General features: G+C 52.9%; 3 protein-coding genes across 15 annotated transcripts in view; 2 read left to right on the forward strand and 1 right to left on the reverse strand.

The window, feature by feature from the left end:
• Positions 1 to 1,646: 1,646 nt before the first annotated feature.
• On the forward strand, positions 1,647 to 6,982 carry APBB3 (amyloid beta precursor protein binding family B member 3). Its single transcript, XM_050713574.1, has 13 exons — positions 1,647 to 1,713; positions 2,855 to 3,045; positions 3,387 to 3,463; positions 3,743 to 3,800; positions 4,034 to 4,180; positions 4,614 to 4,741; positions 4,858 to 4,863; positions 4,942 to 5,056; positions 5,314 to 5,401; positions 5,664 to 5,747; positions 5,947 to 6,062; positions 6,250 to 6,447; positions 6,749 to 6,982. Exons 1-13 carry the CDS (start codon positions 1,665 to 1,667, stop codon positions 6,980 to 6,982), a joined length of 1,491 nt encoding a protein of 496 aa, XP_050569531.1. The 5' UTR covers positions 1,647 to 1,664.
• Positions 6,983 to 7,161: 179 nt separating this feature from the next.
• On the forward strand, positions 7,162 to 9,026 carry SRA1 (steroid receptor RNA activator 1). 2 transcript variants are annotated; one of them, XM_035559639.2, is made up of 5 exons: positions 7,162 to 7,279; positions 7,468 to 7,587; positions 8,037 to 8,245; positions 8,455 to 8,563; positions 8,651 to 9,026. In XM_035559639.2, exons 1-5 carry the CDS (start codon positions 7,255 to 7,257, stop codon positions 8,842 to 8,844), a joined length of 657 nt encoding a protein of 218 aa, XP_035415532.1. In that variant the 5' UTR covers positions 7,162 to 7,254; the 3' UTR covers positions 8,845 to 9,026. The 2 variants fall into 2 exon arrangements, with proteins under 2 accessions (XP_035415532.1, XP_050569532.1); XM_050713575.1 differs by lacking the exon at positions 7,468 to 7,587 and having other exon boundaries at positions 7,175 to 7,279.
• Positions 9,027 to 9,595: 569 nt separating this feature from the next.
• The window catches only part of ANKHD1 (ankyrin repeat and KH domain containing 1), a 119,634-nt gene continuing 107,136 nt past the window's right edge, over positions 9,596 to 22,093 (reverse strand). Inside the window, exons 32-38 of one of the 12 annotated variants that reach the window (XM_035559631.2) lie at positions 18,181 to 18,312; positions 16,844 to 17,095; positions 15,298 to 15,473; positions 13,618 to 13,782; positions 13,117 to 13,163; positions 10,016 to 10,189; positions 9,596 to 9,815 (exon numbers count right to left, since the gene is read on the reverse strand). In XM_035559631.2, the coding sequence (XP_035415524.1) occupies positions 10,036 to 10,189; positions 13,117 to 13,163; positions 13,618 to 13,782; positions 15,298 to 15,473; positions 16,844 to 17,095; positions 18,181 to 18,312 (926 nt within the window). In that variant the 3' untranslated portion in view covers positions 9,596 to 9,815; positions 10,016 to 10,035. Of the gene's footprint in view, positions 9,816 to 10,015; positions 10,190 to 11,651; positions 11,971 to 13,103; positions 13,164 to 13,617; positions 13,783 to 15,297; positions 15,474 to 16,843; positions 17,099 to 18,165; positions 18,361 to 22,093 lie in introns of those variants that run through there. The other 11 variants (XM_035559630.2, XM_035559629.2, XM_035559627.2 and 8 more) reach the window with 11 other exon arrangements.

Below are 22,093 nucleotides of genomic sequence, written 5' to 3' on the forward strand. Positions count from 1 at the left end.
AAGTGGGCCCATGTGAACCGTATGAGGTTCCACAAGTCCAAGTGCAAGGTGCTGCACCTGGGTCAGGGCAATCGCAGACAGGAGGACAGACCGGGAGAAGAACTCATTGAGAGCAGTCCGGCAGAGAAGGACCTGGGGGTTCTGGTGGACGAAAGGCTCGACGTGAGCCAGCAGTGCACGCTTGCAGCCCAGAAGGGCAACTGCACCCTGGGCTGCATCACCAGAGGAGCGGCCAGCAGGTGGAGGGAGGTGATGGTCCCCATCTGCTCTGCCCTTGTGAGGCCCCACCTGGAGTTCTGCATCCAGGTCCCCAGCACAAGAAAGCTGAGGACCTGTTAGAGCAGGTCCAGAGGAGGGCTACAAGGATGATCAGAGGGCTGGAAAACCTCTCCTATGAAGAAGGGCTGAGAGAGCTGGGGATGTTCAGCCTGGAGAACAGAAGGCTCTGTGGAGACCTCATTGAGACCTTTCAATACTTAAAGAGGTCTTATAAAAAATATGGTGAAGGACTCAGGTAGATAATGATAGGACAAGAGGGAATGGTCTTAGATTTAGATTTAGATTAGACATTAGGAGGAAATTCCTCACTGTAAGGGTAGTGAGGCACTGGAGCAAGTGTCAAGAGAAGTTGTGGATGCCCCATCCCTGGAGGTGTTTGAGGCCAAGCTGGATAGGGCCTTGGCCAACCTGATCCGGTTGGTGGCACCCATGCCCATGGTGGATTTGGAGTCAGATGATCTTTAAGGTCCCTTCCAACCCGAGACGTTCTCTGATTCTGTGAAATCGAGATGTACAACAAATGCATCCAGAGCTTCTGTCCCCAGGTACTGAGCTAAGACTGTCAGCTCAGGACAGCATGGAAAACAGAAGTCTCAAACTGGAGATGCAGAGCTCTGCACGTTTCATGAAAGCAGGAACACGACTGGCACCCACAGTCAGGTGTCTTCATTACTGTCTGGAAGAGATTGGACCACAGGCAGTTGTCTTTAGACATGTGCGAATCCTCTGATTTCCCCCTAAATGGAGAGGATCTGAGCATGCATGAGAGAGAATTAATGTAGAATAAGCGTGGATGGAATGGAAAAGGGGCGATCTGCGTGAAAGGCAAGGGAATGGAAAAAACCTCATGGCATGTGGAGCGAGAAGAACTAACCCGAGGGCATATGGAGTGGAACAGAGCTGATCTGAACCCACTAACACACCCCAAACCCTCCTTTCCTGCCCCTACATCCTAAATACCCTTTCCACACCCAAACATCCCCTTCCCTGCACCTGAAAACCTTCCACACAAGCACACCCCCAACCCGCTCAGGACCCCTGCCCCACACTCAGCCAACCCCCCCCCCCCCCCCCCCCCGAACGCCCCCTTCCCGCACCGCAATCCCTCCCTCGCGTTCCCTACCGCCCCCCCCCCCCCCCCCCCCCCCCCCCACCCAATCCCACCCCCCAGCCGCATCCAGCGCCCTTTCCACGCCCAGACGCCCGCACGTCCCCTCCCACCCCCCCAAACGCCGCCCTCCCGCCGCCCGCCCCGGTAGCTCCGGGCCCCTTCCTTGCGCTCCGGCCCCCGGCAGCCGCAGGCCCCCGGCGCTGCCCCCGCTCCGCTCCGCTCCGGCCCGGCCCCTCCGCCCCCCCGCCGCAGCCGGGGCCCGGCAGCCGGGGCCATGCTGGGCAAGGACTACATGCTGGCCATCATCCTCGTCAACTGCGACGGTCAGCCGGGGGCGGGCAGGGGCGGCGGGGGGCCGGGGGGGGGGGACCGGGACGGGGCCCGCAGCCGGGGCCGGGCCGCCTGGGTGAGGGTCGGGGGCCACGATCGTCCTCGCCCCCCCCCCCCCCCCGCGGGGCTGAGCTCAGGCAAGGGGCGCCGGGCTCCTGGTAGCCCCTCCGCCAGGCCCAGCTGCTGCAGGAGCTGCTGGTCCCAGCCCTTCCACGCTCTACGCCATTGTCTTCCTTCTGCTGCTCTCCCCGGTGCCCTAAGGAAGGACGTGGGCAGGGCACGGCGAGATGGGGGGGGGGGGGGTGCGGAAAGAGGTGGGGGGGCAGATCCTGGGTCCGCAGCCAGAACCCCGAGAGCAGACGTGGGGCAGGAGGCGGTGGCTGTGCTGGGGCTGGGCCCCGGTGTGGAGTCCAGCGGGGTGCAGGAGTCGGAGCGGTGACCACGGCCCCGCTGGTGGCGGCTGGACCGCGGTCAGCGATGTGGTTACGCTCAGCCCGTCCCTCCCAGTAGCACAGCTCCCGGGGATAAGCACCCACAAGGGGCACGATGACCTCTGTGTATTTTTAGCTGCATGCCCAGGAGCAGATCTCGTTATTTATCTGTACCACGGGCTCGTTTTCTTAATCTCTTCAGAGCTTGAGGTGCAGGGAAGAGGGTCTTCGCCTCTCCCCAGCACAGCTGGGAGGAAGCCAGCCTCAGGCATCCTGGAGTGTTGGCAAAGAGCTGGGAACTGAGTGCTAGCAGGGGGATCTCAGGGCTGGCGGTCTTGTGCCCTGCCTGGGCACCTCAGCATGGTAACTTCCCTGGCAAGGCTTTCAGGCTGCCCAAGCTCTCTGTGCTCATGGTGGGGGTCACCCCGTTCCTCCAGATGTCAGGGAGGCAACTGCCTGCACTGATTGTGGTGCCTTGGGGTCTGCTGCTACTGCAGCCTCTCTGGCATCTCTGTAAACCTTCCTGGTCAGCACTCCTCTCCCAAACCCTGTGCTCGGCTGTGTTCTGGGGCAGCACATTGCGCCCTAGAGGCAGCTGCATGACCCTGTCCCTGCTGGCCAAAGCTGCTTGCTTCTCAAGGCTCCCTGCAGCTGGGAGCAGCTGTGGGAGCTTTCCCCCTTGCTTCACACTCTCTCTGCACAGACAACCTCTGGAGTGACCAGAGCCTGGAGATGGACACAGACCTCCCCCCAGGCTGGAGGAAAATCCATGACACTCTGGGCACCTACTACTGGCACGTGCCCACTGGCACAACACAGTGGCAGCACCCCGCACATACCACGAGCCCAGGAGGGTGCCTGAAGGCTGATGGAGAGGAGACGCTCCAGGAAATGGTAGGGAATGTGGGAGGGGAGTGTTGGTTCCCACTACGTGGCAGAAGCCTGCCATTTGGGGGGTGGGTTGCTGAAGGACCCTCCGGGTACCTTGTCCTGCCTCCCTTTGGAGCAGGACTCTCGCTGTCACCCCAAAGTCCTGCTCAACCCATTCCTGGCGAGGCTTAAGCCCCTTGAAGGACTTCAGGAGGGCCCATGTTGACCCCATCCTGGTTCTTCTCAGGCTGCCTGTGAACTGAGACTGCTGTCCTGGAAGGGAGGCCTCCTACCTGGTGCCTCTGCAGACGTACTCTCCTGACAACCCCTCTTGCTGCCCTCATCCCTTTCGTCTTCTTTCTCAGGACTGCCAGGCCTCCGTCGTGAAGCACCCAACAAAAACCAGGCCCATTCCCAGCCCCATGGCTTCGCTCTCCAGGAGGTAGGGCTGCCGGTGTGCTCTGCCAGCTTGTGGTACTCAGGGGTACTGTTGTCCCATGACCACCAGTGGGTGCTGGTCCCTGGTGTATTCCCCCAGAACAGCCGCACAGATGGGAGCCAGCAGGCTCAAGCTGAGCACCTTCGTGGGATAGCACCCAGCTGGTGGTGTGGGGGTCTCTTGGTGCCAGGGCATTCTTCTCTGGCACTTCTCTGGACATTCGTGCCCAGAGTCAGGAATACTGAGCGGGCGCTTTCCCCTCACCACCCTGTCCCTTTGCAGGACCTCACTGCCCTGGCACAGAGACGACTTCCAGCGCAGCACGGAGCCCAGCTCAAAGGTACTGCATCAGGGGGCTTCCTGGCGTGCCAGAAGATTCCTGCACCCAGCCCAGCCCACGCAGAGGGTTCGCTGCAGTATCGTGTGCTGGGGCTGGCAGAGCAGTGTGCGGTTAGCAGCTGGCAGGCACAGAGATGGAAGCAAGGGCAGGGGTGGCCATATCGGCACGGTGAGGGGCATGAGACAGGGGCTGTGCTGGCCTGTCATTCAAGCCCCAGATGTCTTTCTGCTCAGTGCTTCGCTGTACGTTCACTGGGCTGGGTCGAGATCCCTGAGGAGGACCTGGCACCTGGCAAGAGCAGCATCGCTGTCAACAACTGCATCCAGCAGCTCTCCAACAGCAAGTGCCAGGGCCAGGGCTCTGCAGACAACTGGGGTGAGGTGAGAGCCTGGGATGGTGCTCAGTCACGGTACCTATCCCCTCCGTGCCCAGGGACCAGTGCTGCTGGAGCTGGCTGTCCTCACACAAAGGGAGTGGGGAGCCCAGGGACCTGTGCCAGTGGCAGAGCCAACTCTGACCACGTACAGTGTCCGTGCTGCTGGCCTGAGCGTGGGGCAGGTGGGATTGACAGGACTGTCTGTACACAAGGGGACAGTGACAAGGGGTGCCTGAGTGGGCTGTCCCCACACATCGGAATGGTACCGGAGAGGCCTGTGGGGGACAGGCTGTGGGGATGTCCCCGCATTTGGGGTCCTGCCAGGGGGTAGGAGGGGGCAAGTAGGCTGAATGGATGTGGCTGTCCCTACACATGGGATGTGTGCTGGGGATGCCCAGGCCTGCTGCCAAGCTGAGGGTGCCCCTGACTCTCTGCAGGGCCAGGACCTGGTGATGATCCTGAAGAAGGACACCATGAGCCTGGTAGACCCCCTCGACCACAGCCTCATCCATTGCCAGCCCATCCTCAACATCCGTGTCTGGGGTGTTGGCTGCAACAATGGCAGGTGCTGGAGGCAGGGGCAGAACACGTGGGCGTGCTGTGGCTCTGCCCGTTTGGGGCGAAGGAACCCAGGCAGTAACCTATCCACTCTCCTTTCTCCACTCCTGTTGCGACGTGCAGGGACAGGTAACTTGGTGTAGGGCTAGGGGCAGCGAAGCAGGCTGCCTCTACTGGGACCTCACTCATTTGCTCATGGCCTTGCAGGGACTTTGCGTTTGTGGCCAGTGACAAGGATACCTGTGTGCTCAAGTGTCACGTCTTCCACTGCAACGTACCTGCCAAGGGCATCGCCAAGGCCTTGCACAAAATGTGCTCCAAGGTGGGATAATAGGGCCTGCAGGCATGGGTGGCCTGAGCCTTCTCATGGCCCTGGTGCTCACGGGGGTGTGCTTTAGGGTGGCCCTGGGGTCTTGGGGGTGAGGGGAGGCACGGGAGCCCTGCCTCTGCCATTGTGAGCCTCAGTTTCCCCATGCAGAGCTCTGCTTACCCTCCACTAGCAAAGGGTGTCTGGGTGTCCACACGAGCCATCAGGTTGCCCCTTACCGTGCGGGACCCCGTGCACTCTGTCTCTTGCAGATCGTGGCCGAGCGAGCAGTAGCGAGCAGCAGGCTGCCACACGCCATCACGCTGGAACCCATCTCCACTAACGACCTGCCATTGCAAGGTACCACCTCGTGGGCACAGGGCCTGGCTGCAGCTCCCGGGCCCCTGCCAGTGCACTGCAGGGGTTGTGTTGCTCTCCCCGTGCCCAAGGTCCCCAGGTGCTGCTGGGCTGCTACCCCCAGCACAAAGACCAGCAGGGCCCCGGGATGCCCAGCAGACAGAACGTCGTGGCCTGTCTTGATGCATCCCTGTGGGCCTTGGGATGGACCCTGGGAGTTGGTGGGGGGAGCCAGGGATCCCATACAACTCTCCCTTCTTGGCAGTGGATATCCTGGATGCCGTGAGACAGTCGATCCAGAAGTATGAAGCACTGTACATCGGCAGCCTGCCTGTACCCAGGGCCATGGGTAAGTGCTGCTGGCCCTGCAGCAGCTGAGGGATGCCTGAGAAACGCCCACTTGTGGGGAGACCGAGCGAGTCCCACGGGTGGCCAACCATGCCCCAGCGCAGGGGGCCACTACCTGCGGGGCACCCAGCACGCCGCTGCCAGCTCCAGCAGCCACCTTGCCGGGGCAGGGACCGACAGCCAGGCTTCTCACCTGCCAGGGATGGACGTACTGAATGAGGCCATCGAGAAGCTGACGAGAGGCCCTGGGCGGGAGTGCTGGACGCCCTCCCTCATCAGCGTGTCCGACACAGCCATGCGGGTGCACCCTGCACAGGTGGGACCAGGGAGGGAAGGGGAGGGGGCCCTGGGGTGATGCAGCTGAAGCAGGCACCCAGGGTAGGAAGAAGCAACCCAGTGGGGAGGGCCTGGCCCACAGCGGCCAAGCCCCCAAGGGGAGGAGATCTGGCTGCGGGCGCCGAGGAGTGCAGGGTTGCCTGTGGGTTTGGTGTGTGATGGATCAGCCTGTCCTATCCCAGCAGGAGGAAGAGAGGACCCACATCTGGGAGTGCCAGGTGCGATATGTGACCTTCCTCGGGGTGGGCAGGGATGCACACACCTTTGCGCTCATCGTGGACACGGGACAGCACTTTCAGTGCACAGCATTCTGGTGCGAGCCCGATGCTGGCACCATCTCGGAGGCGGTGCAGGCAGCTTGCATGGTGAGCGGGACCCGGGGGGCCCCCACGCTGCTTCCCCGCCCGCACCACGCCTTCACCTGGTCTGAGCCCGGACATAGCTGGGGTCCTGGCAGGGGGTTCGGGGCAGCCCCCCCCCCCCCCTTGCAGGGGAGTTGGGGGGGGGGGGGGGCAAGGCCGGACGCCTGGGCGCAATGCCCACCCCTGGCAGGGTGGCGGGGTCAGGAGGGTGCCGACATGCCTTGCCGGGCGTCACCCCGCGGAGCTGCGCGTCCGACCCTGGTGCCGGGCGGCCGTCACGCCGTGCCCCCCCGTGTCCCTGCAGGTGCAGTACCAGAAGTGCCTGGTGGCCGCCGCGCCGGGGGCGAGGCCGAAGCGCGCACCCGCGGAGGGGCGGCGGGCGGCGGCCGGGGATGCCCCGGGCGGGCCGTTCGCCGGGGAGGTACCGAAGGCGAGCGGGGGCAGCGGCGGGGCTGCGGGGCCCGGGCCTCGCAAGCGCGGCGTCTTCTCCTTCCTGGAGGCCTTCCGCCAGAAGCACTCCCTGCTGCACCTGCCCTAGCGGGGCGAGCCCGGGGCCCGGCTCGGCCGGAGCGCGGCCGCCGGCGAGGACCCCGCCGTCGGAACCACCCCCCCGGCTGCCGGGGCCGGGGCTCCGTGCGGGTTGCGGGCCCGGCCCCCCGCCTCCCCCCCCCCCCCCCCAGCGCCGCGCCGCCCCCAATAAAGCTCCGCCACGCAGCTGCCGGCTCCGCCTTGCGCCGCCCCGCGGCTCCCTGCCCCGGCCGCCTCCGCCCCGCGGGAGGGCACCGGGGCGCGGCGCGGTGACGGGGCGGGATGGCGGAGCTCTACGTGAAGCCGGGTGAGGGGCTGCGGGACGGGGGGGGGGGGGCGGGGGGGACGCGATTCCGGGGGGCTGGGGGCGGCTGGGAGCGGGGAGAGCGGGGCGCGGGGCGGCGTCGTGGCCGGGCCGGGCCCCGGGGCTGTGTGCGCGGGCGGGCCGGCGCCAGGCCGAGCGGCAGCCTCTCACCGTGGCCTTTGCCCCCGCAGGGAACAAGGAGCGCGGCTGGAACGACCCTCCCCAGTTCTCCTACGGGCTGCAGGCGCAGGGCGCGGGCCCCAGGCGAGCCCCGCTCACTCGCCGGGTGCCCGCCCCGGGAGCCCTCCCAGGTCAGCACCCGCCCAGCTCCCGCAGCCGCCCTGCCCGCAAGGCTGCCCCAGGGGACCGCCCGGGGATGGAGCCGTGGCACTCCGCGTTTCGGGCCGGTGGGACCAGGCCCGGCCCGGGCAGCGCGTCCTGCGTCCCCCTGCCCCGTGAGCAGCACGGGCTGGCTCTGCTGGAGAGCAGAACCGCCGGTGCCCGCTCTTGCTGCAGCCCCTCGGGCCAGGCGGCGCTGGCACAACAGTTCCAAGCACAGGGGAACAACCGAGTGCCCGTCCTGTGCAGCCAGGGGGGCAATGGAGCCAGGAGGTGGTGGTGGGCTAAGATCCCCTTTCCCCTTCAGCATGTTTTATGGGGATGGCAACACTGCATTTCCCTGCGCCTGGCTGGTGCCTCTACTGTCCGGGCTCAGAGCATGCCGCTGACAGGGCTTCATGCTGGCACATGTCCTCCCCAGGTGCTCCTCCGGACAATGCCCCTGCTGCATCCGCAGCACTGCCCCCCAAACTGCTGGGGCCACCCCCGCTTGGGCCTGTTAACCTTGCCCTGAGGACAGAGAGTGCCAGGCCGGCTGCAGAGGAGAGCTCTGAGGGCGGCGATGTGCCAGCAGATGCTGTCCTTGGCCCTCTGAGGGAGACCCTTGCCAACTGTCGGCCCACGATGCAGGTGAGGCCGTTGGCGCTTGCTCCTCTGCCTCCTAGCCCCACGAGGCATGGCTGCTCAAACAACACAGCGCTGCTGTCCTGTGGAGGGAAACATGGAAGTGTGGCAGCCCACTGGAGACCCAGGATGTCTCTGGAGAGAGGAGAGCCACCCCTGCCTGGGAGGGCTGCCCAGAGGCAGGTCCCCTCCAGGGCTCATCTTGGTGCTTCCAGAAACAAGTGGGTGATGACATTGGGCGGCGTCTGACAGTGCTCGGAGAGGCGTGGTCTCAGGGGAAGCTGTCGGCCCCCGTGAAGAAGAGGATGAGCCTCCTGGTGCAAGGTGAGGGGGGGGGTATTGCACACAAACCAACACTGGGCTATGGGAACGCTGACCCAGAGCTGCTGACAGCTTCCCCTTTCTTGGCAGAGCTCCAGCAATGCCACTGGGACGCAGCAGATGAAATCCACCGCTCCCTCATGGTGGACCATGTGAATGAGGTGAGCCAGTGGCTGGTAGGCGTCAAGCGCCTGATAGCCGAGACAAGGAAACTGCCTGCCGTGGAACCGGCTGCACCGAGGGATGACAGCACTGAGGCCGAGCCTGACCAGGAGGCTTCCTGAAGCCAAGCACGGAGCTGCAGACCCCAAGCAGGGCAGCCTCTGCCTCCAGGTGCCAGCAGAAAGAACTCCCAGGAGGGGCAACCCTCCTGGCTCTCAGCGCTCTCCTAAGGGGGATTTTACTCACTGCAACATTTCAGTGGCAATTCACTACATGTTAATAAATAGCACGAATCTGCCCCTGATCACGGCCTGCTCTGGAACTTTGGTGCAGTCGGCTCTCGGCTACCACAGAACTTCGGTTCATGCCACAGCTACAGGCCGTGTTGTCACCATCATCGTAGCATGGCTCAGATTCTGGCAGCCTCGATCCAGGCAGCCTCAGGTAGGGGGCAGAAGCATCACGATACTTGGCCCAGGCCCACCAAGCCCTGTAAGTTCTGGCTGTTAGTGACCCCATACAGCCCCATATGCACTGCTCCAGCCTGTGCTCGCAGGTCAGCAGCTGCCCCAACCACAGCTAAGCTAGGGCAGTGGGGGGGACACATAGCATCCCAAACGTGGGAGCAGATCCAGCTGGGCCCCAGCATGAGCCTGTACTTCCAGGTGCAGTACTGGCCTCAGTGCAGGTCCAGGCAATGCTGGGCATAACCCTAGGGTCCTCTATTAACATGCAGGATCTCACTGCAGGAGGGAAAATACTTCTGCAACCTGAAAGGTTACCTGGCACTGATCAGCTCCTCCAAGCTGCCTTCCCCAGGGCTCTGAGGACCCAGCTGAGCCCCAGCGCAGAGAGATTCATCATTTCCACACAGGGATTTCAGGGTGTTTATTAATCAAGCATGAGCTCCTAGGCAGCTGCACCAGCCAGTTGTGCTAGAGCCTGAGGTGTCATATCCATCCCCAGCATCAGAGAGGACTGCAGCCAGCTGGTCACGGTGCCAGCACCTCCACGAGGCCCAGGAACAGGCCCAGCCACGGCCCAGAGAGCGGAAGCTGGAAAGTCAGATGTCCCATCTCACACTGGTCTTGATCTGCAGGGGTAGGGAGGTATACAAGGCTAGCATTAGGATAGGGCTGCCACAAAGGAGACATGCAAACGGCTGGAACGGGGCCAGCCTGAGCTCAGGGTTGAGACGGGATCTCCCCTCGTGGCCAGGTGAGAGCCCCACACCCCAGGCAGCGGGACCCTAGCGCCTGCTTAGGCAGGGGCCGTGCTGCCTGGGCTGCTCACCTGGCATGGCTTCTTCACTCTCATTCTGCTCCTTGAGCTCCCCCAGCTTGACGAGGCTGCACGGGGCCAGGGAGGTGACACCGGGGATCTGGGGCAGGCAGCAGGGAAGAGTCCTGGCCGCGGGCGAATTCTTGCACTCCAGCAGGAACTTGCGGACGTAGATGATGTGGGTACCTGCCAAAAGCAGGGGGCTGTCAGGCACTGCTTTCCCCTGGCAGCCCCCTTCCCTGAGAAGCACAGCCTGGGCCTGAGCCTAGAGCAGGGGTGGAACGCAGCGCTTGGCCATGGTGGGAGCCACGGCTGCGTTTGGAACGACGGTGAGACTTCCTACAGACTGAACGCCATCCTGCCCAGCAGCTGCTTCCACCACAGTTCCTTCCTCCTGGGCCTCCCAGAGCCTTGCAAGGCACAGTGCACAGCAGGGGCACGGGTGTGGAAACCACACGTTTCCCTGGGGCAGCCCACGCAGTACTGGCCAGCCACAGCACCGGGTGGCTCCAAGTCCAGCCCTGAGGTGCCTGCTGCACTTCAGCCTTTGCACCTGGACGCTTCTCCATCCGGGAGCCAGGGTGCAGCCTATCCCAGCCTGGGAGCAGAACTGTCCCCAGCAACTGCAGCAGTGCTGCCGGGAGCCCATTCCCCAGCAATGCAGCCCTCAGATGCCAGGCACAGCCTCTGCCTGCTCCCGTGGGTTGTAGGAGAGCAACGATGGCCTCTGCAGTGGCTACAGCTTCTGCAGTCTTTACACAAAACTTCAGGTTCCCTTTGCCACTCCAGCTACAGAGGGGAGGCCTGCCAGATGCCAGGACCTGGGGGATTGCTGCAGTGTCCCTGGGCAGGGAGGTGCCCGCACCACCAGGAGTGAGGCAGAGAGGCACAGCCAGGGCTGCCCAGGAGCAGAAAAGGGCAGGCAGGCACCAGCTCGGGGCTGCATGGAGCAGGCAGGGATGTGGCGGCCGAGGCCACCACTCTTCACTCGATGGAAGTTCAGCTCTCCCAGCACGGCCCCTGCACACACAGCCTGATGTAGCGCAGCAGAGGATGCCAGCTGGAGTAGAGCTGCAGCCATCAGGAGCAGGGAAGCTGCAGCCACCCAGGATGGGGCACGAGGAGGTAGCACTGCCCACCACGCCATGGAGCCTCGAGGGGCAGCGGACCCAAACGCAAGTGTGGCAGGGCCCTGGCCCCCCAGGCCTCCTCACCCCAGCAGCACACAGGCTTGCAGCAGCCTCAGCCCCACACCTGGCACTGACACAGCCCGGTTCTCACACGTGCTTCACAAAGCTGGTTTAGGAGCTAACACAATGCCTACAGCAGAGCTCCAGGACTCTTCTCTAATGCAAAACTGAGGACAACTCATTCCTGTACACACGCTGCTAGGCAGAGTGCCATCCACAGGGCCACAGCTGCAACAACTCACCCAAGGATCCCCGAGAACAGATGCCTAAGCAAGCACGAAAGCTCCTTTACTAGACTGCCATTTTTTTCCTTCACCATTTGCTTTTAATACAATTAGTGTTAACACAAGTGGTTCTCCTTTGGCATTTGCATTGTCAGGGTAGCAGTAAAACCAAATTTTTTGTTTTTGCGTTTCCTTCTTGAGCACTAGGTAGAACATCTGAACACATCCAGTATTGTTTCTGAGGTTTATTTGCCTATTGTACTCAGATACTACTTGTGCACTTCATATTTTCAGTACTCCTGAACACACATAGGAGTAACTGGGACAGAACACACACCATTACATTATTTCAAGAGTTTACTCCATGCAAATTATCACTGATCCTCTCTTTTGGGTGCTCTTTCCTCATGCTTTTCCTGGGGAAACTGCTGTTGCATGTAAGGAATGGTCAGGAGGAGGAAGAAGGAAGGCAAAGTCGTCTCCATCTGTTCTCTGGTCTAAGAGACCATCAAAAGTGGTCCATTACATTGGACGGTTTGTGCACTGTAGTTACCTGCTTGAGAAATGGACCAAATATTCAGTGTAGTTACTGCATCACCACTGATCAAAATCAGAAATAAACATAGTCTGAATGCAGGAAGTGGAAAACTTCCAAGTGCAGGCCAACACTGGAATCAGTCTGGGTGGAGAAGGACGGTTCACCTTAAGTAGTACGCAAAAGTCCCCTTCTTTCTTATGGAAGAGACTTGAGAAGCTCTTACCAGATTTAAAGGGTTATAAGAAGCTTTAAATTAATTAATTACATTTTTCTCTGGTAGCAAGTGGTCTCTGCTTTCCTAGTATCTGCTTCTGAGCAGTTAGTCACAGAGTCAGGTGAAGAAGCCAAGCCCTGCATTCATCTATAAGCTACTGATTTACCTTCTGCAAATTAAGACACCATTGGTTGCCAAGGTGTCAAGTCAGCCACTGAACAATACCTGAGTGTCTCAGGCAACCCACCTGGAAAAAGAGCACTACAAGAAACAGAACTAACCCAGAAAAGAAAGATATACAAGATGTTCACAAAAACAAACAAACATACAGTCACCATGACTGGCAGGGGGAAGAACCCAGCGGAGTTCGTATCACAGATGGCTGTACATGGAAACACTCCCCCCTCCCTTCCCCCACGCGCTAATGATGTGACTCTGAAAGGATGCACCACTGGTCGTGGCAGCTACCAATGATAACCACATATATCTTCTTCCAAAATTCTCACACACAACCTATAAATACTGTTTGCCTTTTATTGAATATTCAGGTAAATATTTCACATTAATACAGGCTACATAAAGTGGAGCCACTATACGACATGAAATTTACCCAGCTTTTCTTTTATGTAAACAATTATACATGTATTTACCACCCTAGAAGCTTGAAATCATCTAGTTCTCTCCTGCAAGTAGCATTCAGTAGTTTAGCCAGCATTAGTTTCATCTGATTTTTAAGTTCAGAATGGCTAAACTAACCGGAGAACAGAATCAGTTGTATAAGTAAATCAATTTGTTCTTATACAACGAGCAATCAAGTTTTCATTGTTACAGCCCACAGAAAATTGCTTAGTTAGGCACATTAAAAAAATCCCCAAGGTTCTTCAAGACCATAAGGTTTCCCAAACAAGGCTAAAAAAGGATAGACCCCCTTAAATCAGTTGACGTACTTGAGATGCATGTTTCCAATGTGAGGTGCCCAGGTGCCAGGCCAAATCTACAGCAAGAAATAAAAAGACAAGGCTATTATGAAAACAAATAGTTTCCTTTAATAGAATTTAACCACTAGAGGGCATGCTTAAGGCTTCCCCCTAAAATACAACCCAACTGCCAAAGAACAGGAGCTGTCTTCATCTCTGGCCAGGTTTTGACCAACAACCTGCAAGATAACAAGTATGGATGTAAACCCTACCACTTCCAACAAAGTCTGTTACCTTGTTGAGCTTTTTTGAAAATTCTGGCCGTTTTACCTGAAAGCTGTGGCATGGATAGTGCTATATGTATTTGTAAACACACACTACGGGTGAAAAATCATGCACAATCTCAATTCTAATATCAAAGGACTGGAAAAAGTCACCTAGCTAAAAAAAAAAAATAATCAAGAAAAACAAAAAGCACGCCACTGTACAAAGCCCCACAGAAGCAAAGGTGGAAAAATGCAATCAAACTACCTGCTGAGCATCAGTACATTCTGTTGAATTTTGGACTACTTTGATCATGGGATTCCAGGCCGGATCTGGAGTATGAAGCCCGTTAAAGAGTGGGCCTCCTGGACCATCTGCTAGCTGAGGGTGTGACGGTATTAGAGTGCCACCATACATGGAAATTGGTAGGCCCTAAAAATGAAAAAAAAAAAAGAGCACCATCAGAGAACAGTTACTGGTTAGAGATGACGACTGTGGTCATCTTTCTCTTGCTTCTGCAGTGTACTACCTTTCAGCTTTTGTCATAACAACCAAACACTTCAAAGATCACATCTGCCTCTGAAATGCTGGCCTAAGATAGAGGCAAGGACAACACTAGGAAATGTTGAAAATGAAAAAATGCACCACATCCGATTTGTAGTATTTTGAAAACAATGCAGAAAGCAGTACTACAAAAAAAAAAATCAACATTTAGTCAGACTTCTTTTGCAAAGGATTATGCACAAGCATAAACCATGTTTTCCAAAATGGCAGAGACGGTTCAAATCCCTATTTAACATTCACATACTGGTAAGCATTAGCACTGTAAGGAAAAGGGGCATCACTGCACACCTAGGTAGAGTTTGCAATACAAAGAATCTTCAGAGCTTGAGATTCAAGACAACGTACCCATTTTTCTGGAATTACATCTCACAGTGAATTAAAAAGGTGGCAACCTCTGCAAAATGCTTTCAGATTACCCCAAAAGCAGGACACAGCAGTTGCACAAAGTGATCTCAGAGTTCCCTCTTCTCACCTCTGCAACACATGATAATCTTGCTGCACACAGTGTCGCAGCTAGAGGGCTGCTACAGCAAAGCCCTCAGGCAGCTTGAGACTACGAGACCCCATCCAAGTTGAACATTTTCTATAAATTACTTAACAGCCATCTAAAATATTCATCCAGTTCAGAAAGAGGAAGTTAAAGAGCAGATTTTGCAATTACAAGACTTCTTTCCTGTGTTTAGATGACTGCTGCTACAATTCAGAAGATCCAAAAAAGCACATGCCCCGGACATTCCTCCAGTGGAGGCTGAGCTGATGATGGCTTGGCAATGTTGGTTTGCTTTGAGATACTTTCCAACAACAACCTGCAGGCTCGTGAATGGTTCTCTCAGGCTGCCACTTCCTTAAGAAAGGCTTGTGGCATTCACAGGCATGATTAGTATGTTTAAACAGCCTCAAGAGCTGAACAAGCCTTTAGATACCATTTCCAAGTGACTGAGTCTCCAAGAAAGGAAACTGAAGAATGATAGAGGCATCTAGTGCCTAAACAAGGGAACATTTGCAATCCACAAATTCTGTTTTTGTTTAAGTGCACCTCTAGGTTTGTGTATCTTTTCTAGCCAGAAAAATCCGTACTAGAATGAAAGGAGGTTCAGAACTAGCTACACTGAGAAATGGTAGAAGACAGACATACTGTGTAAATAGGCAAAACAGAACATACCACTCCAGTGCAAATGTCTCAACATAAGTGCTACAGACTCCTCATGTCTACTAGCACAGTGAAACAAACACCTGAACAGATAAGTGATTTTCCAAACCGAACACAGTTGTTTTCAGAAAAGTAGTGTGAACCCTGTCTGTTAGTCTTATACTGCCCAAATAGCTCCAGCAAATAAATTATTTGGTCGTTTAATAGCCAAAACCCAGCCCTCTGTGACTTACTTTAGAAAAATCCACAAAACTATTTGGCATAGGTTGGTGGAAAATGTTTGAGGGTGCCACTATTCCAGAATCATCTCTCTCCATTGGCTGATGCTGAGAAAAGGTGCCTGGATCTGACAATTGCTGATGCATTGGATGATTTCCCATTACAGGCTGAGACCAACCTGACAAGCCTTCTGGAAAGGAAGAGATTGAAAATAGACAATTACGATCGATTGAAAATTCTCTAGAACGTTGGTGTATACAGCTGCACACATCCCCACAAACCCAAAGGCTCCCAGAAAACACATAGTTGCAGAATATTTTAGGGCTCTACTCTGAGCAAAGGCAGAATTCCCACAGCCTACACGTAGTAGGAAGATACCTGCAATTTTTAGACTACTGACACATTACAAACAAAGCAAACACACAGGTCTTATCAGTAGTGTCATGGCCTCTCACAGGGAAGCTGCAGAAAGCACACCAGGTAAGGCTGTTCCACTTCCTTTGTCGTGTACCTTTCCATTATCATAGGAACACAAAAAGTTACACTTTTTGATAGGGACAAAAAAAAGGGAAAGAAGAGAGTCCATTAAGACCAGGGAAGGTTGGAAGCACCGGACACAGGCCATCCGAGTGCACATTCATCTTGGTTCTCCAGACAAGCATGGAGGTTATGGAGACTTTTAGTAACTTGAAATTTCAGGTGTCCACAGTAGAACCATCAACATTCAATAAACTTCCTAACATTGTCTGTGAGCATACATGAGTTTTCTTGTTTGTTTGTTTGTTTTCCAACACAGTAAGAGTGAGAAACTGAAGTTAAAGGAAATATCTAGGGCATTACTGAAAAATGTAACAAATACAGGGCCATTATGCATTTGTCTTTAGCTTACAAATAGAAACAATCTACAACTCAAATGATGCAGCTCCTCCTTCCCACAACAATCCCATGCTATCTGGAAACTGAATGCAAGACTTCAGCTGTTTCAAAGTCACTCTTTTTAAAGTGGGACTGCCTAGAACAGAAGTTATCCCATCCTCGTTAAGAGCCACGAGGAGATCAATGTAAAAATCATCATCCACAACTATGCATTTCTGGATGTATTAGCTGCACCACAGCTCATACTTTAAAGCGTTAATGGGTAGCAAGTAGAAACTTGGAGGAAGGCTCTTGTCCTTTCAGGCCAAAGGTCAGACGTGGAGATGGATTCCCTTAATAGGTAAAGTTGTTTATTTTTAAAATTCCGTATCATTCAATACACCTAATATAACATTTTTAAACTGTTTTCAGGGTTTAACAATTGTACTCAGAGAGAATCTAGACTGTGTGAGAATCACCTATATTAGGAGAGAAAGCCACACTTTCATTGATGATTTCTTTGAAAAAAACACACCACTTTGATACCAGTTTTCCTTTTAGGATATACTACATGGAAGTTGATTGGGCTGTGGAACTTTATTCCTCCTCCCACTTTCCCTATCCAACTTCTTTTTGAAATGTAGTATTTCCAAAAGGCTCCACAAGTTTATTCAGGCTACCCCAGACTGCACATAGTGGACTTACCAGATACGCTGTTAACTCCGAACGACCAAATACCGCTATGACCAACAGGAGCTGTAAAGTTGGTTCCTAAGGGCGTAGGCGTGACAGATCCTCCCTGTCGAATTCTAGCAAGTCTTTCTGTCCCAATGGGAGGGGGTACCTTTCGATCTTGATTTGTGTTACCCGTTTTTGGCTGGCCCAAGTTAGAAGGTGCAGAAGCAGCTGAAAGGGGCGAAGACGATCCTGAGGAAACTGATGGAATTGGAGATTCACCTGCTGAAAGAGCATTTCTTTTGCTTAATCACACAAAAAGCACACAAGATAGTGAGAGTAAATGCAGCCCTCTCTATCCCCCCAATATTGTCTCAAATCAAATAGAAAGAAGGTTTTAAAGCCTCCCCCCCATCATTCTTCACTCTTTCACAGAGTTTCACAGAATTTCTGTTTAAAGTTTATTTTAACTCTAAAACAAACATTAACACAAATGCTTTAAGCCATCAGAATGGTGATATCGTCACAACATAGAAGTGCATCTAAAATAACTAGAAGAAAGAATAAGAAACATGGAAGAGTTTCAGGAAGATATGAAAAAAATCAGCCAAAATTCCGTAAATATCTAAGCAGCCTGGTTTTGGTCTCCACCACCTCTAGCAGAAGAGAAACTAAAGACAGCTTCCCAAAGTCAACATATGTAACGTAAAAGCATAACTTCCACCAACTTCAGAAGCGTCACTGACTCTTCCTGTGAAATCCAACTTCTTTGGAGCACTCATTTAAACATTTTAGTTCTTATGTTTAGAGTGGCAATGAAGTTGCATGCAGTGACACAAAAAGTCTCTTCATTTAAGACTCTGAATCAAAGACCCATATTTTCTGTAAAGCTACTTCCATGTTCTTCCCATGAGGAGGAAAACCCTATGTCCCTATGTTACCCTGGATGATGCATTAAGAATCTGGAACATTTTAACTAACACGAAAATTCCAGAATATCAATTTAAAAAACAACAACAACAAAAAAGTATAACTTCAAACCATGGCAAACAGGACATTTTCACCTAATTTTACACTCATTTAGAGGGGAATCTTTGGTTTGGTACAATCACCTCCACTCCCCCGCAACTTCATGCCTTCTCCTTTTAGAACCTATGACTGAATTTTTGCCCAAATGTCTTTAGTTATGCTACTAGAACTAGTGACATTTCACATGTTAAGAAACAAATAGGTGGGATTAGCACTTCATCCTCACAACTGCTAAACACAATTGGAAAGCATTTTGTGCATCACTGGCTAATTTCCCCTTAAGTTACAAATCTACTAAGAATTTACAGTTAACTAAGACAGACCCATGAAGTTCCTACATGAATTTGTTGCGCTTGTCCAAGGATGTGGTGAAAAATGCTGTCTGTTAAAGCTGGGAGTCCCAACAGGCGCTGGCCCTTGAAGGTAAACCCGTGCTCCTTGCATGTTTGCTGAAAAGCCTGTCAAAGGACCTGAAGAAGAAGTTGTAGAGCTGTTGGATGGATCTAGAGAGGGTAAGCCTGAAATAAACATAAATTTCATTAAATATTTCTCTTTGGGAACCTGCTTCAAAGCACCAGAGAGAGCTAGTGCTCCAAATATAACTAAAGCATCTCATTACCTTCAGGGGCATCTGCACACGGCAAGTTCATTTTACAGATGCACGATTCTCCCTCAGACAAACTAACAGCATGAATTTATGTATGTTTTTGTTAAAACTTGAGGTGAAAGCAGAGAAAACAACGCTTTGGTCACTGAAAGGTATCAAAGTCCTAGCATGGAAGGCAGAAGAGTAAAACTGGGAGTATAAAAAAAATCTTTCCTTAGAAAAGAGCCACACAAGTCAAACAGGAACACAGGGCTCTGCGGAAGTCCTGAGGGAATCAAACAACAAGAAAGTTTCACTGCAGCACAGTTTTTGCCATCCCATAGCTACATTCACATATAGATCAGTCAGAGCATACTGCATCCAAGAAACCAGTGCTGATAATACACAGCGCAAAAGGTGAGGGGGCTGCTTTCTACAGAAATGTGTGTGAGGAAGGGTAAGATGGAGAGAAAGTTCAGTCCCACAAAAAAATGAATTAACAAAGGTAATTACAGTTTTTGAACAAGCCAAATCTTTTAAGCACTTTTCCAAAATGATGTAAAAGATTTCATCACACATTATTACCAGAAAAAAGCATAAGCAGGCATGACCATATGTTTACCTGAGTTTTGGGTTTAGTTTCAAGGGCCTACTAAACAAGACTAGTTTCAACACCATTTAAACATTTCAAAATGACCACAACCAGGACTAGCCTATACTGCCACAGAGCAAGGTTGAGACTAAGTACCTACTTACATCCCAGAAGTCTGAAAACAGCAGTGGTGGCAGGCAACAGGTCATAAACTAGAGGTGTACCTTGCATCTCCTGGATACGTTACTGAAAGCTAGCTCTCTTCCCCAGTATTAAATGAAGCAGAAGCCCCACACCAACCACGAAGCCCCACACCAACCACGAAGCCCCGCTTTGCTCCTTTCAAAAGTGGCAGATTCAGCCTGACCACATTAACAGAAATGACTTACTGGATTTGAAGGCGGTGGCATTTTTCTCGCTATTCCTACCCAAAAGATTAAGTCTCCCTAACAGACAATGGGAAATAAATCACTACCACCCAACTGTAGGGTGCTCATAAGGGAGCCCTAATTTGGGAGTACAATCTTACGCGGTTTGTCACAGCGCAGGTGGCTCCACCACTATAAGGAAGATGCTAATGCCTGTGCAGGCTGCCTGCAAGTGCAGCTCAAGTGATCTTTACCTGCCTAGAGCCTGCAGGCTCACCTCTAGCACAGCAATAAGCAGACTGCAGCATCTCTAGCTGAGGGGCCCTTCCTACACACCCGTTATGGAGCTACCAGTGGGATGCTCTTCCTAACCCTCCATGCACAAAAGTGCATTCTGGAGTAGTCAGAAGGCCCCCATGGTCATAGGTGCCACCACAAAACAACTGGTTTCCAGCTGGCTGACAAAACCACTGAAGATGCTGAGTTTCAAGAACTCTTCCCTGCACAGAAGGGGTAACACAGCTGAGGCCCATGGGGACTGCTTGTTCCCTACGTGGAGAACAAGGCACAGACTGTGACAAAAAGAGCTCTTCGGCAGAAGTAAGATGCCCAGCTGTGCTTCTTGAATGCTTGGTAGGATGGGGACACAGCTTTCAGAGTGCAATGACTGAACAGTCAAGGCAGTTTCGGCACTGCTGTGTGTTTTCTACAGGTAGAAGGAAGTGTGACAGCCAGAGATGCACAAATTCAACGGAGTAGTCACTTTTCAATTTTGCTTTTGTCTTGTCTTTACAGTTGGACTGATGATCTGAGAGGTCTTTTCCAACCTAAATGATTCTATGATTCATTGAAGTAGATGAAAAAAGCTTAGTTTAATATTAAAAATTGCTTCTGTGAACAATGACTTATGATTTCATCCTGATTTCAGTAATGAGCTTTCTGTTTATGTATTTACCAATCGAATCAGATGTTAAGAATAGAACATTTTGCAATAGCGTAATTTGCAGTTACTTTGCCCATAAATTCAGGCTCTTCATTACACTCTGAAAGCATAACTGAGCTTTAAGAGACTGGTTTATCAGCCTCACACAAATTCCGCTCAAAATCCAGTTTACCAAAGCCCCCAGACATTCCTGCAAAAACTGGTTAACTGTAAGAGCTACCTCCACATTTAGATAAGAAGCAACAATACTTGGTGACTCCTTGTAACATAGGGAGCCCACTCATCTCATGCTACTTTGTAGTTGTGCTGCTTTTTAAGCTGACCTACATTGAGTTTGCAATACCTTTTAATGAAGAAGAGCAAGGTCTCAAATGCTTTCTTAAAACGCACAGGAAAAAAAAAGTCTTTTGGTCTTCTGTACAGCCTTCCCAAACAGTCTAAGCCTGCCCTCAATCTGTAAACTGCTACAACAAGAGAAATGAAGACATATACAGGACAAAGGGCCATTTCCAGAACAGATCCACAGCCAGCAGGGACACGCGCACACGCTTCGCAAAAGAACTGGTCAATCAGACAAAACTCAAATTTGTTCATCTGTGAACCACCAGTGAAAGACATGGGCAGACAGACTTGCAGGACCACACTTCTGGTACAAGGTTCGTAAGAGAGGTCCTCAGCCTACTGCCCCCTCTTCTTTCCTCAGCATCACACCTACAAATGCCCCCTTCTCCTTTACCTCCAGTAAATCGTTTCTTCTTTCGTGTAACAGACCAAATTTAGATTCTGAAACGAGGGTGATCAGAAGTACCATAAAGCAGAATGACATTATGAGTCAACAGAGGACCTGACAAACCAGTCACCAGTCAGGATTTTAGGGGCACATTTTACATGTTTTTTCAGTTGTTCTTTATTTTGTAATATCCCGATCAAGTTCCAGACTGGAAAAATTGGGTTACATCTGAATATTTTTGTGCTTCAGATGAGAAGAACTTCACACTTATCTCCCCAAACTCACTGTCCTTGAGTATTCACTTAACTCTTAACACAGAACAGCTACCTTTGAAATATTTACAGCCATTTAAGTATATAAAAGGGACCGATGGGGGAAAAAAAACCCCTAATGAAAAACAGATGACATTAGCACAAGGGAAGAGCAAAATTTTTTGCTGTTATGTGAAGTCCGTATACACGGAGCACAATCCTAAGAGAAATGATTGGGCGCCATTTGCCGTAAGTTTCCTTCCCCTGGGCAGGGTATTCCATGAACAGCCAACATCCAGTTGAGAGCACTGCAGATAAAGGTGAGACAATGTAAAGTGCTTCTGGTATTCTACTGAGGAGGGTCCGGCAGTTCTTCTGGTAGCAGACTATCTGATGAGCAAGGCCCAGTTACTTTACCCCCCTCCCCAGTCTTAATTTTGACTGGTTCCGCCTACTGAACTGGGAATGGACATGTTGCAAGAGCTCTAGGTATTTGTGTTCTTTGCAGTGCAGCTACACAGCCCAAACTATATGACTAAGAAAACTACAGTGACGGCAAACATCTTGATTTTGTGGTTAAACCTGATCTGATAGAGGTGATCTGGTTTTCAGAAGCCCTGGATATTTTTAAATTAACTGGGATGAATGGGAATGCTGAAAATCTTTTTCATCTGCCACTACATCTTCCCAGTGTCCCCCTTTCCTTTACTCTGAAAGTCAAACTACCGAAATGCCCAAATTCAGCATTCAAGTCCTGAAGCATTACCTCAAATACCTAACA

This window comes from Cygnus atratus, chromosome 14 (genome assembly GCF_013377495.2).
Source record: "Cygnus atratus isolate AKBS03 ecotype Queensland, Australia chromosome 14, CAtr_DNAZoo_HiC_assembly, whole genome shotgun sequence".
Lineage (NCBI taxonomy): Eukaryota > Metazoa > Chordata > Aves > Anseriformes > Anatidae > Cygnus > Cygnus atratus.